The sequence below is a fragment of the Polyodon spathula genome, chromosome 5 (assembly GCF_017654505.1).
Source record: "Polyodon spathula isolate WHYD16114869_AA chromosome 5, ASM1765450v1, whole genome shotgun sequence".
In the NCBI taxonomy this organism is placed as follows: Eukaryota; Metazoa; Chordata; class Actinopteri; order Acipenseriformes; family Polyodontidae; genus Polyodon; species Polyodon spathula.
The window spans coordinates 6,488,515-6,502,973 of record NC_054538.1 but is presented as its reverse complement, the minus strand read 5'-3'; the positions used below and the strand labels follow the sequence as shown (position 1 = coordinate 6,502,973).

General features: G+C 38.8%; 1 protein-coding gene across 1 annotated transcript; it reads left to right on the top strand.

Moving 5' to 3' along the window:
* Positions 1 to 3,546: 3,546 nt before the first annotated feature.
* LOC121315354 (solute carrier family 22 member 16-like) lies at positions 3,547 to 14,454 on the top strand (the record flags this gene model as incomplete). The annotated part of the gene is made up of 7 exons (XM_041249380.1): positions 3,547 to 4,088; positions 4,972 to 5,089; positions 6,155 to 6,695; positions 7,859 to 7,986; positions 8,461 to 8,570; positions 11,012 to 11,111; positions 11,625 to 14,454. Coding segments are annotated over 7 exons (1,722 nt in total), but the record flags the coding sequence as incomplete, so codon positions are not given.
* Positions 14,455 to 14,459: the final 5 nt, after the last annotated feature.

Below are 14,459 nucleotides of genomic sequence, written 5' to 3'. Positions count from 1 at the left end.
GCTTCCCATTTAAATGGTAAAGAAATCATTTAAACTTCCTGTGAACATTGCATGATTTTCCTGTGTTTAATGTAAGCTCTGAATCAACGCAGGGTTAATGAAGTATTAAAACCAAGCTGTACATAATTGGTGTACATCAGCAGTTTGCAATCCCCAGCCTTGTCATTTGACCTTGTGATGAGTGGGTATAACGTTTTGCTGCCTGTGAGAACTGAGCAAAACTCATAGCATTGTTCTTAAATGTAACTTCTTGTTATCTGGGTTTCTGCTGACATTGGTAAAGTGAAGAAGAAATGCCAATGTGTTGGTGTGTCTCACACCATGCATCATGCTCGGGAAATAAGACCAAATTTGGTCAAGGAAATGACGTAAGCTAACTGTATGTCTGTGCTATATGAAGTCATTTCTTTGGTCAGGTCGGGTCAGCTCAGCTCAGAAACTAACATCTACACTGACAGCGGCTCAGAAACTAACATGACGGCTCAGAACACCATCACCTGAGACTTGCATGTGAGATCACTGATGGATCGCCTTTGATTTGCTTTGTTCCTGCGTTTTGATTCCTGAATAAACTATTCAACTATTTAACTTTACCTGAAGAAGATTCATTATTTTTAGGAAGAAATCGAACCTCTTACACTTGAGTTACACAGCTGTAGTGTCTAATTTGTATGCTAGTGGTTCCATTTTTAACTTTCACTGGTGGTGCCATACCCTATGTAATTCTACTCAGATGTCAGCTTGTGTCAGAACTGTCTGCCCTAATTCGGGAAAAAAATCAGTGCTGGGAAACAGAATATTTTGTATTTTGAGGCCCCATACAGACATTAGTTGCAGAGAATTAATTTTTGTGGGTTAAAATGAAGAAATAAATATTTTTCACTGTTTTGCTTGTTACAGTGCTAGTATTGCAAGGATGCTGTAATTGTTTCAGTATTACTAAGAACATAAGAACATAAGAAAGTTTACAAACGAGAGGAGGCCATTCGGCCCATCTTGCTCGTTTGGTTGTTAGTAGCTTATTGATTCCAGAATCTCATCAAGCAGCTTCTTGAAGGATCCCAGGGTGTCAGCTTCAACAACATTACTGGGGAGTTGATTCCAGACCCTCACAATTCTCTGTGTAAAAAAGTGTCTCCTATTTTCTGTTCTGAATGCCCCTTTTTCTAAACTCCATTTGTGACCCCTGGTCCTTGTTTCTTTTTTCAGGCTGAAAAAGTCCCTTGGGTCGACACTGTCAATACCTTTTAGAATTTTGAATGCTTGAATTAGGTCGCCACGTAGTCTTCTTTGTTCAAGACTGAACAGATTCAATTTTTTTAGCCTGTCTGCATATGACATGCCTTTTAAGCCTGGAATAATTCTGGTCGCTCTTCTTTGCACTCTTTCTAGAGCAGCAATATCTTTTTTATAGCGAGGTGACCAGAACTGAACACAATATTCAAGATGAGGTCTTACTAGTGCATTGTACAGTTTTAACATTACTTCCCTTGATTTAAATTCAACACTTTTCATAATGTATCTGAGCATCTTGTTAGCCTTTTTTATAGCTTCCCCACATTGTCTAGATGAAGACATTTCTGAGTCAACAAAAACTCCTAGGTCTTTTTCATAGATTCCTTCTCCAATTTCAATATCTCCCATATGATATTTATAATGTACATTTTTATTTCCTGCGTGCAGTACCTTACACTTTTCTCTATTAAATGTCATTTGCCATGTGTCTGCCCAGTTCTGAATCTTGTCTAGATCATTTTGAATGACCTTTGCTGCTGCAACAGTGTTTGCCACTCCTCCTACTTTTGTGTCGTCTGCAAATTTAACAAGTTTGCTTACTATACCAGAATCTAAATCATTAATGTAGATTAGGAATAGCAGAGGACCTAATACTGATCCCTGTGGTACACCGCTGGTTACCACACTCCATTCTGAGGTTTTTCCTCTAATCAGTACTTTCTGTTTTCTACATGTTAACCACTCCCTAATCCATGTACATGTGTTTCCTTGAATCCCAACTGCGTTCAGTTTGAGAATTAATCTTTTGTGCGGGACTTTGTCAAAAGCTTTCTGGAAATCTAAATAAACCATGTCATATGCTTTGCAATTATCCATTATCGATGTTGCATCCTCAAAAAAATCAAGCAAGTTAGTTAGGCACGATCTCCCTTTCCTAAAACCATGTTGACTGTCTCCCAGGACCCTGTTACCATATAGGTAATTTTCCATTTTGGATCTTATTATAGTTTCCATAAGTTTGCATATAATAGAAGTCAGGCTTACTGGTCTGTAGTTACCTGGTTCAGTTTTGTTTCCCTTTTTGTGGATCGGTATTACGTTTGCAATTTTCCAGTCTGTCGGTACCACCCCTGTGTCAAGAGACTGCTGCATGATCTTGGTTAGCGGTTTGTAAATTACTTCTTTCATTTCTTTGAGTACTACTGGGAGGATCTCATCCGGCCCAGGGGATTTGTTTATTTTAAGAGCTCCTAGTCCCTTTAACACTTCTGCCTCAGTTATGCTAAAGTTATTTAAAACTGGATAGGAACTGGATGACATGTGGGGCATGTTGTCAGTATCTTCCTTTGTAAAAACTTGTGAAAAGTAATCATTTAACATATTTGCTATTTTTTTTTCTTCCTCTACGATTTTGCCATTTGTATCTCTTAAACATTTAATCTCCTCTTTGAATGTTCTCTTGCTGTTGTAATATTGGAAAAACATTTTGGAATTGGTTTTAGCTCCCTTAGCAATGTTTATTTCTATTTCTCTCTTGGCCTTTCTAACTTCCTTTTTGACTTGCGTTTGCAGTTCTGTGTACTCTTTCTGCGTACTTTCTTTTTGGTCCTTTTTTAATGCTCTGTAAAGTGCCTTTTTTCGCTGAATATTTTTTTTAATTGATCTATTAAACCATTTTGGCAATTTAGTTTTACATTTAGATTTGTCTACTTTAGGGATATAATTGTTTTGCGCCTCTAGTACTACATTTTTGAAGAATAACCATCCTTCTTCTGTGGGTGTTTTCTCTATTTTACTCCAATCTACTTCTGTTAGTCTCTGTTTCATACCTTCATAGTTTGCTTTTCTAAAATTGTAAACCTTAGCTTTAGTCATTTCTTTTGGGGATTTAAAAAACACTTCAAATGAGACCATGTTGTGGTCTGAGTTTGCCAGTGGTTCTCTGACCTCTGTTTTAGTTATTCTATCTTCATTACTGGCTTGAAGACCATGTTGAGGTTTTTTTTTTTTTTTTTGAAGTTTAGTTTCTTCTGCAGCTGTCAACCTGCTTTCCAACTGCTTCGAAACTGCTCTGTACTTTTCCACGCCTGTACTTCTCCCACTCGCTGTTGCTTCCACTCGCTGTCGCTGGGAAGACTGCCTCGTTTAACTGCCTCGTTTAACTACTGTAAATGTCTGTTTTATCTTTTTTGGAAACGTTGTGTTAGGCATTGACCTTTCATGGTGCCAAATGCAAGAGTACTGCCTGCTGTATATGTGGTTCATTTTTGGGGCTTGAAGAAAATACCAATGCAGTGTGCTAGCATTTAATATTTTGGTTTGTATATCACTAACACCCCTTATTCTATCCTTTGTCCACTATCTCCCTTATCTAGGTTCCAGGCATGTGTGTATTTTGCAGTTGTTTTTCAGACCATCTCCTGTGGAATTCACTATTTGGCGTCAGTGTTCCTGGCTGCGACTTCCAAGTTTGTCTGCATTGCACCAGAAAACATCATCGCTGCCATGGTTGAAAATTACAGGGGCTCAGGATTGGAGGACATCTGGAGTCACTGGAACCCGGGAAAAGGCTTCATCCTTGTGGAGCCGGAGAGCGGTGAGCTGTGGGAGCTTAATAAGTGCAGCCGGTCCAGGCGGACAGACAGTTTTCACTTTGACTACTCATCCAGTGGTAATAAGAGCGAGTTTCCCTGTTCAGAATGGTTTGTCTACGATCGCACCAACATCCAGCAAAGTATTGTAACAGACTGGAACCTGGTCTGTGACAAGGAATGGCTAGCAAAGCTCACCCAGCCCTCCTTCATGTTTGGAGTCCTCATCAGAGGACTCATATTTGGAGACATTGCCGACAGGTGCTTGTTTTTTCATTTTTAAAACTCTGCAGTGATCAAGGTGGAGTGAATATAATGTTAAAGCTATTGAAATCCTTTTCATTATCAACATTAAAGTTTGTAATGACGGTACATTAGTTAGGGTATCAGGATGGCTGGCTTGGATTGGCACAACAAACTCAGGGAAGTGCTAGCTATGCAGGAATGGCTTGCCTCAGACAGAGGAATACACCCTCATTTCTCACAAAAAAAAGCTTTTTGTGCCTACAGACCGCCTTCAGAAGTTCTTCTGACAAATGTGTGTATCATGTTTCCTCTGGTACAAGCATGTATAATGTTTTGCTGACAGTCAGTGGAGAACATGAGTGTATAGGTCTACGGCATTGAAACGGCATTGAACCCTACAGAAACGTTGGCTTTTAGGAGAAGAAATAGAAGAGATCAAGTTATAGGGACCGTAACACTGCGTAAGAAGTTATGCAGGTTGGATTTGCACCAAATTCTTGAGGTTGTGTTTATGGAATTTCCTAACAAATGTGGCCACTGCAAGATGCAGGACTACAGATACCACAATGCATTGCACTGTGACAAAGGCTGTGGAACAGTGGTGCACAACTCAGTTCATGGAGGGCCGGTGTCTCGCTTGGTTTTTATTCTAACCGTACCCTAAATTACTTAATTGGACCAATTAAGCTTCTAATAAGGTCCAATAAAGTACTTTAGGGTGAAGTTGGAATAAAAACCTGCAGGGACACTGGCCCTCCATGACCTGATTTGTGCACCACTGCTGTAGAAGTAACTTTATGAAATATAGGTTCATCAAGGTGATAAGTCAAGTTTGATAATTTCAGTAATTAACTACCGTATTGTTTTCATGTGTGTTTTCATCTGTTTTATTTTCCAGAGTAGGCAGGCGTACAGTCATGATGTTTACAAGCATATTCCAGTTTGTATTTGGAATTGTAGTTGCCTTTACTGTCAACTACTACGTCTTCATTGTCATTCGTTTCATGCTGGCCATGGTAAGTACATTGCACTTAACTGAAAGCTGTTTTTACTGAGAGCTGTTTTGACTGAGAGCATTTTGCCTTGAGACTATTGTCCCCAGAAAACAATTAATTTTGCTTAATAACATTTCCAATTATTTAAAAATATTGTATTGATGGTTGCTGCCAAGAAAACATTCTTATAATTTCAAGCGTAGCACTTCATGTTGTGTTGTAAAGTAATTATAATGTTACTTGTTTTTTAACACGTTTTATAACATTGTAATTCTAATACAATTAAGGGAAGAACCATCTCCCAGAGCTGTATCCCATTTAAACAGAAATCCTGATGCTGACTATAATACAGCTATTATTTCATCGAGTAGTAAATAATAATGTATTTCATCAAATCAGCAAAACTCAAAATCATGAAAGAACTGATTTTGTTCGTGCTGCAGGCTACAGCTCCCTTTCCGTTTCACAAAATATACCCACATAACAGATGCATAATATTTCACAAGCACAATAGAAAATAGAAACAGCTCCAAATGTTCCTTTCTAAATCATTTTCTTCTCAAGTAAGATTAGGTATATATTTTCATTTCTATTGCATTCCATTATAGGAGGCTGTGTGGTCCAGTGGTTAAAGAAACAAGCTTGTAACTAGCAGGTACCTGGTTCAAATTCCAGCTCAGCCACTGACTCATTGTGTGACTCAAAGCAAATCACTTAGCCTCCTTGTGCTCCGTATTTCAGGTGAAATGCTGTTGTAAGTGACTCTGCAGCTGAAGCATAGTTCACACAACCAGTCTTGTATCTTGTGTAGGGCTTTTTAATGGTGGTCCACTATGAAAGGCACTATATAAAAACAAAAATTATTATTATACATCCAAGAGCTGCCCAAAGAAAAGACAACAGCACCCTTTCCTTCAGATCTTGGAGTTTATCAGCGAGTACTAGCCAGGCGCAACTATGCTTATTAAGGTCTGAACAGGTCAGAATCCAAGGCTCTTTGGCTGCAGTCACTTTCTGGGCCTATTAATACCATGCCACATGCTGTACAATGCTTTCTCTAACAAACACATTCTTTTCCTTACAAAGGTGTCCAGCGGATACCTGGTGGTAGTGTTTGTGTATGTGACAGAATTCACTGGGATAAGAGCTCGGACCTGGACCTCCATGCACGTCCACGTTGCCTTTGCGGTAGGGATCATGGTGGTGGCGTTAGTTGGATACCTGGTGCGGGTCTGGTGGATCTATCAGATCATTTTGTCCATTTCTACATTTCCCTTCCTTCTTGTGTGCTGGAAGCTGCCAGAGACCCCATTCTATCTGTTGGCCAAGGGCAGATACAAGGAAGCCCAGGACCTCATTGACAAGGTGGCTGAGTTCAATGGTATTGCCAACCCTTGTAGGGTTTCCGACCTACTGCAGCCTGAGGAGATGGACCTGCTGGAGCAAGACCAGGACTCAGCGCCAGAGAAGAAACTCAGCATCCTGGATCTGTTTGGTACCTGGGAAATGGCTGGCAGGACTATCACTCTGTGGCTGGTGTGGTTTATCGGAAGCTTAGGATACTACGTTTTCTCACTGGGCTCCATCAATCTGGGCGGAAACCAGTACCTAAACCCGTTTCTTGCAGGTAGAGGCAATTTACTGTTGTTTTGCAAGCTAAACATCTTTTTTTTTCTAATAAAAAAACAGCCTGCGCGTACATCTATGAAGTAGCATAGTTAATTTCTCAGTGTTTTAACAGATAGATGCACTTAGCTGCATATCCCATGGCAAGGGTTTTCTGGTGGCTGGGGTTTTAGAACACAATCAGTCCTCAGGCACCATCTTGTTGCATATATATTATGAAACGCTCCTCTAATTGAGATGAAGTGCTGGACTTTTTTGAGCATGAGGTCTTGTAGTTTTTGGCTGTGCTATTAAATGCTATATCTTGGGAACCATTTGTCCATTTTTAATTAAACTGATTTCATGTAATTATATTTAACTTGCAGATGACCAACTTTTTCATGATACTGTCACTTTCAATGTGAATATATATCTCAGGACCCTGTATGGCAATTCACATAATTTTACAAATGGAAATGCACTAACAATATTAATTCACGGTTAGATCTATCCTCTAACATCTCCAACTAAAATATCAGAGATGTGTGTGCTGGAAAAAGATGGGCATTTAAATGCAAGTTTACAAGCGGTTAATACAAAAACACCAACAAAAAATAAATGGTAATTTGATCATTAGGGATTGAAGCTGAGTAAAACCACCCTAGACCACAACTGAAAGTGTTGAGTTCTGATGGCTCTGATGGTAATATAGTAGATACAAAATACAATCTAGATAGCGAGCTCTGTGTTAATTATCTCTGATCCATGTTAATAATTCCAGTGCTGCATTACCCTTTCTCTTTCAGGAATAAATTAGAGCCTCAACTAGCCTGTACAATGTTCACGAACTAAGCTGACCCGGTTCATATTAGAGCAGACCCGCTACTTGATGTAATTAGCAGTGACATCAACAACATTAACTTTAGAACATTGAAATAGCGGTTTGTTAATATCGATGGATCCCATGTGTGCTACACTGTCTCTCTGTCCTCACATCCATATATATCACACTTACTTTTTACTTCAATCTGAGATAACCGCAAGTTATTGAGAAGATAATAATCAGTGCTTTGGCCAGTACGTCTCTGTGGATATGTGAAAACCATGGTACCAAATGTTCTTAGGCCAATGTGTTTTCCAAGTAAACATTCTGACTGAGGGAGTCTTGTGTTTGTTTATGAGCAGGAGCGGTGGAGATTCCTTCCTACATCGTCGGGTCCTTTGCAATGGATAAACTGGGAAGGAGAAACACTCTGGCCCCCTTCCTTATTCTCAGTGGAATAGCGTGTGCCCTTACTATCATTGTGAGGCAGGTACAGTATATTTACACTACTGTTTTAAGGATTTTTTTTTTTTTTTTGGTGAGTGCTTTTTAAACATTCTTTTGGGTTAAACAGTCCTTTGAATAAACTTTTTTCCCTCTTTAAACAATTGAAAAGGGTTTCCATGAAATGAAAACTTGATTGGGCTTTTAAAAACAGTCCTTAATAAAACATTCCTAAAACAGTCTTTAAGTGACATCACCATATAGGCCTTTAAAAATGAGATTGCTGGTGGATTATTTAACGACGAGTAGTTTCAGGAATATCAAGCTTAATGTCAGTGGCTTCTGCTTACTTTGTACAACAAACCAAATGCCTTGAGCTTAAACCTCACGAACACAGCATATTATAGCATCAACGTTTTGATTTCTTCAGCACCTGCACTAATTATTCCACAGTTGTACGATCTGGCTTATCAGCATTATGAGTAACTTATTCTGTGTATTTTATTTATTTTTTCTGCAGAACATTGCAATTTTGGCTATCATTCTGAGCATGACAGGGAAGTTTGAGATTGCTATAGCCTTTGGACTCATCTACCTGTACACATGTGAGTTGTATCCAACTGTCATAAGGTAAGTTATAGTATTTTGATTGCCTTGGTTAACCCAGAGCCTGAGCAGCATCAGCTGATTTCTTTATTTGATACTGCATGTACCTATACGTATTAGCTGACAGGTAGACTTAAACACCAAAGCCTCTTTTGTACTGACAGTTTGGCTAAGAATTTCAAATACATCACATAATGATGCATGGCATAATATCAGGCTTAATTTACTCAACACAAAAATAAACATGACTATTTATATATGAAAGGGATGGACCCCATTTGAATCATACTGATTAAAATCGATTATAGTTTACCAAAGTCTACCATTTACTAAAAGAAATGTCCCTTTCGATGGCCGTCAGTGTGGTCTAGTGAGGAGGACAGGGCAGCATTTCAGTGCTGCTGTCACCACCTCACTGTAGGGTGTTGTCTCACCCAATGGAGTCTTGCTTGCCATTGACAGGTTAGAAGCATTGATCACTTGGTTGGGATCTTGCTCGAGTCCACACTCCTGCATCCGTTTCCAAGCACTGCATCACTGCTTTAACTGTCCCAGGAAGGGGTCCTGCAGCCCAAGCTGCTGTTTCAATGTGATTTCATAGGCGAGACAAAGGGTATTGGTCTTCATGCTTTATATTGGGACAATTCACTGTACATTCCATGTCACCAATTATGCTCATCGAGTAAGTACTAAGGTCCATTAAATGTAAGTTTTTTAGCATGCCCAATTTACACTTGTACTGTATCTCTTAATCTGGAGATTACTGTGAGAGAGGAAATGTTCTCTTTCAGACAATGAGGCTTTTAGCTGACCCCTTAAATTTAAGGCTCAGGTCCTGCTTATTAATCCTAAATTCATACAGGGATATACATGAAAAAGTAGCTTTGACGTTTACTGGGCTGGGTTGCACCAGCTATGCCTAAGTTCATTCCTAAATTCAAACCTAAAGTCCCTACTAAGTCGTTAGTTGTTACTAGTTAGTTTATTTCAGTTGCACTACACGTACTTAAGACAATACTTTGTTAGTTTATAACTAAAACGGTTGATAGTAAGTCAGTGACGTCATCGGTGCTCGGTAGCCAATAGAGGTGAGGATATTTCAAAGGGCTTGGCACAGTGATACAGAAACTCCCACTGAAGAAACACGTATGGACACGACCTTTAAACTACCGAAAATAAACATAACTTCATGGAAATGTTTTAGAGATTATCAGAGCCTTTTTGTGAATCGGTATGCTGAGCAAGCAAACTTTTTGGTTTGTACTTTATAACTTAAACCTTCGCAATCAGGGCTTCGGTATCCAGGATTCGGTTTCGGATTCGACCCGAATACCTACTTTCTGAGCAGGGTTCGGACTCGAATCCTATATCCACATAGACGCCCATCCATTTTAATACATCCCTCCAATGTGTGCAGTTCTTCATTAATAAAAGACACGAATCCGGTATCGAACGTAACTTTTGCATTTCATAACATGCACATGTTTGATGAACTCTGTCGCAGCTCTCAGCTCCCTATTACTAGTGGCGCACGCACTAAACAAGTCACTCAGAGGCTGAATGCAAACATACCCCGTATGCAACAGCACAGTCACATCACGCTGTTCAGGGGGTAATGTTATGCAGTAAACCTGCACTATATAGTAACGGCAGACTGTTGTATACTTTTGTGCTTTGTCTGTCAAACATGTTATAGAGATCACACTGAGATAATAATAATAATAATAAAATAGGTGCACAGAAATATGTATTTTTTGTAACTTTACAACTGTCAGATGTGCAAGACGTTGTTCAATAATATGCTTTAGTAAATTATATTTTACGTTATTGTAAATGTGCCAATACAAGTTGAACCATTTGGGAACTGCTGTGTTTTAATAAAATAATTTTAAACTATTTCGTGGCCTATTTGATATGTGTTACACACACGGTGCATTTAAATTAATGTGCACCCAGCCCCGATGACTTACTAAAGATGTCAGTGGTCAACAAGGCCAAACTGCTCTCTGTTCATTACACACTGCAACAACTTTTTTTTTTTTTTCTCAAGTACTGTGATACCCACAAATGTGTTAATTATAACAAACCATTTTGTTAAAATGTCTAAAAAATATCTACAGTTTTAGGTTTCATATACTGTAAATTCATGCCTGTCGTTTTGGCACCCTGTTTAGGAGGTAATTTTAAAAAGTGCTGTTTTTATCAAATGCACAAGTTGTATATGGTGTTTTGTACAGTATTAGCAGACACGGGAGGTTAATGACTACAGAGTTCTTGTCTCTTGTACCTCAATTTAAAAAAAGTCCATCTGCTTGCTTACCACTTCTACCTTTCTTCTATTAAGTCTTTATTTGTAAACTGCGAGCGCAGAGATTCCACACTTCCTGTATGTTTTAGAAAAGGGGATATCACTTCAATGTTTCACATGGTCATTTACAGGGTGTGTTTGTTTCCCTCTGGGTCAGGTCTCTTGCTGTTGGCAGTGGTAGTATGCTGTGCCGTGTTGGAAGTGTAGTTGCACCCTTCTGCGTGTATTTAGCATCTGTTTGGACCTTCTTACCACAGGCGAGTCTCTGTTTTACAGTTTTATAATATTCACAAAACCATACAGTCGTCAAATAGGTTTGTAAATGGTTTATAATCAAATGATGACAGCAAAAAAGTTGTTTGACTCCCCCAATCAATTAGACTACAGAAACAATTACAATACATTATATATATATGATCCTTTAATTACATGATATTTTGCTTTCTCTAGAAAGTTAATTTAATTTAGGTTTAGTGATTTAGCAGTAGAGAAAACAAGGGCATGGCCACCCACCTAGAGCATTCCCCAGTTTACACAAAGTACTCAATCTTAGCTGTGTGACAATGTGAGTGGCTGTGTCTGTGTCTGCACTGCCAACCTGCGCTCAAATCACTCTGCTACTCGATCCCATTTAATGGATAGTCCAACTAGTTGCTTGGTTTCTTTGTGAGTAACAAGATAGCTCATTTCTAATTTGAAAGATACAAAGACTTCACATCAAGACAGCAATCAACCCTTTTTTCTTATTTCTTTTCCTGATTCTTCCTTAGGTGATCGTTGGTGTCTTGGCCATCCTGATTGGGGTGCTGACTCTACTGCTTCCAGAAACCCTGGGGAAACCACTGACAAGCACGCTGGAGGAGGCGGAAGCACTCGGATCCAAGAAAAAGCCTGAATGCACACCAGCGAACAGCACGTTGGGAGAGAAAATCGAAATGAATCCAAAAGTCTGAGCTTCCAGGACTTGCAATATAAATGTGCCAAAAGATGGGCTTTGGTGTTTTCGTATATATAAATGTATATATATATATTTTTTTTTAAATCCATGCAAGTATAATAGCAGCAGAGATCTACGTTTTGAGGCCATATGACTTGAGTAGAACAACCAAGGTGCATTCCATAGACTTTATACTGTCGTCTGCACCGTCTTTTTACATCAAGACACGCGGGACCGAGCAGCTACATCTAACTGCACTGCAATACTTTCCCAATGTCCTCACTCCCTGAGAAGAGTGTTATTGTAACAAAACTTGCATTATGAATTTGCAAAAAGTGCTTAGGAATGGGATGTCTGTCTCCATGGCGCACTAATATAGCTAAGCCATGGAAGTACTGTATCGGCAGGTTTCAATATTTCAGTATTTTTCAGATGAATGGTGGGGAATTACAGACATGCCCTACATGTAGTGACACAGAGCTAGAGCCATATGGAACAGTCATTCTTGAGCTCTGTGAGTGAAGTGCTGCTTTCTGCAGCATCACAGCCTGTGCCAATGTACTGTTTCTGCAACAATAGTAATACATTTTGTAACCCTGGAGCAGCCACACAAAAAATTAGTCGTAAGAAAACATGTTATTAAATATGTAGGAATACATATGTACAGAACTAACTAAAAAAAAAACATGCAGTTGCTGGAAGGAGCAGTTCAGTTATTGTTGTTGGTAAATTCTTGATATAGGAACTTCCTGCATGTCAATTTTGTGAACACTACAATAAATGGCAACTACCTTTTTTGGTTAATGCAATGAAGAAAGTCACTCAGACCCAGCTGGCTTTTTCCCTTACCTGTTCTGGGTAAGCGTGGAGCTTAATTGTGGCACCCCATCTGACCCTGGTCCATAGATCTTATGAACAGATCATGAAGGTGTGATATGGTTCTTAATATTACTTGGAACTTCCATAAGAGTATGAGCTACAGTATAGAATTGTATAGATGCAAGGCACTGCAGGTTCTTTGTAAAATCTAGTGCTACAGAACCCTCTGCAGAAACACGCTACCTTTGCTGTGTTCTGTGTTGTCTCTATCGCAGTATTCTTTTCCCAATAGCATTGATATTGCTTTATTCACACATCATAGGTAAATAAATGTTTGATGTTTGAAAAAAATCTCTCTCCTGCTAAACACTTCCGAGTACGTTTAAAAAGAAATAAATAGTAATCCTGGCCCAAGTAAATGTTAATGTTGATAAATATGTTGCATGGTTGATTATTATGACCAATATGTTTGAAAATATAATGATATGATATAAGATAACAAAGCACACAGCAAAGGTAACAAATGTATTTTTTGTAAACTGTGCAAGGTGTTCAGTAACACTTTAATGACACTGAGACAGATCAATAACCTGTTCTCTTTTTTTCCAAGCAGTCAGAAACTGAAGCCACTTTCAAAACATGGGTCTTATCAAGTTATTTGCACTTAAAGCTTGAGTTTAATAATTGTTTACACTGCTGACATTGACTGTGAGGTGTGTGAGGCTGATTGCAGATGTAGGACACTCTAGTCTCATGGTGCGCATTCAGACTGGGAACCTACAGTTATTGTGCATGCATTCACCACAGACATTTCTTATGTTTTTTGTACTTTTGACATAAGCGACCAGGAACGAAAAAAGCCCAAAATATCTGAAAATGCAACAAAGCAAAATGGTAAGCGAGAGTAACAATTTCTCTGGCAATAATACTATTAATAATATTAAGGCTGGACTTAAATGGTTGTGAAAAGACATTGTTGGATATTTTATTCAGGTGGAAAATAAGGAAAGCAAGTGTCTACATGTTGAACGACTAGACATTATGTTCAAAGTAACATTACAGTTCAAATGTATGGCTGTAGTTAATGCACACCCCATAAGTTAGCATTAAAGTATGTACAGTATTTATTGACGGTACTCATGGCTTTAAGGTAAACGAGGCATTATACTCATCCAAAATACATTTTACTCACATAGGGGTAGATGTACTAAAACGTTGCGGCTGTCACAATAGTTGCAAACAGGTCGGCAGTCTAGGGTGAAATGTATTGAACAAGCTCAATGCTGGTAGCGAATCTTTAGGGAATGCTTTGCGGCAGCAGCTTTTCTTTGAGGTTCAACCTTACATGGAAATGTAATTATGGGCATTCATGCGTAAATTTGCAAAAAGGGGCGGAGAAAGTGCAAGTGAGGGTTCTCAAATATTATAATGAGATGTGCTAAATTGCGACTCTTACAATTGCATCACTTTGTTAAGAACTTTTGAAAGTATGTTTTAAACAGTCGTAATTGTTGGTGGCATTTCCCAGCCCGCTTTTTCTTGCGCGTTGACAGTGAGGCTAACACCAAAATACCAATTTTTCCCTAAAAGCTGGATGTACTTACAAGCCTTGAAAATACATGTCTTGTTTCCCCAACGTGCCACTAACTCCTCCAGCTCATTCTGAACAGGAATAGGAAACACACCTATTCTATTAATGTACAGGTGGTTTGTAATTGTGCATAATATAGCACTGTACCACTGACTAGCTTAAATAAAACCTGACACTATACATTTGGTTTATAGACTACTCATGATAATATGAATTAGTGGTATAATGTAAAATGTGTTGCTGGTCCCTTGGCATTGA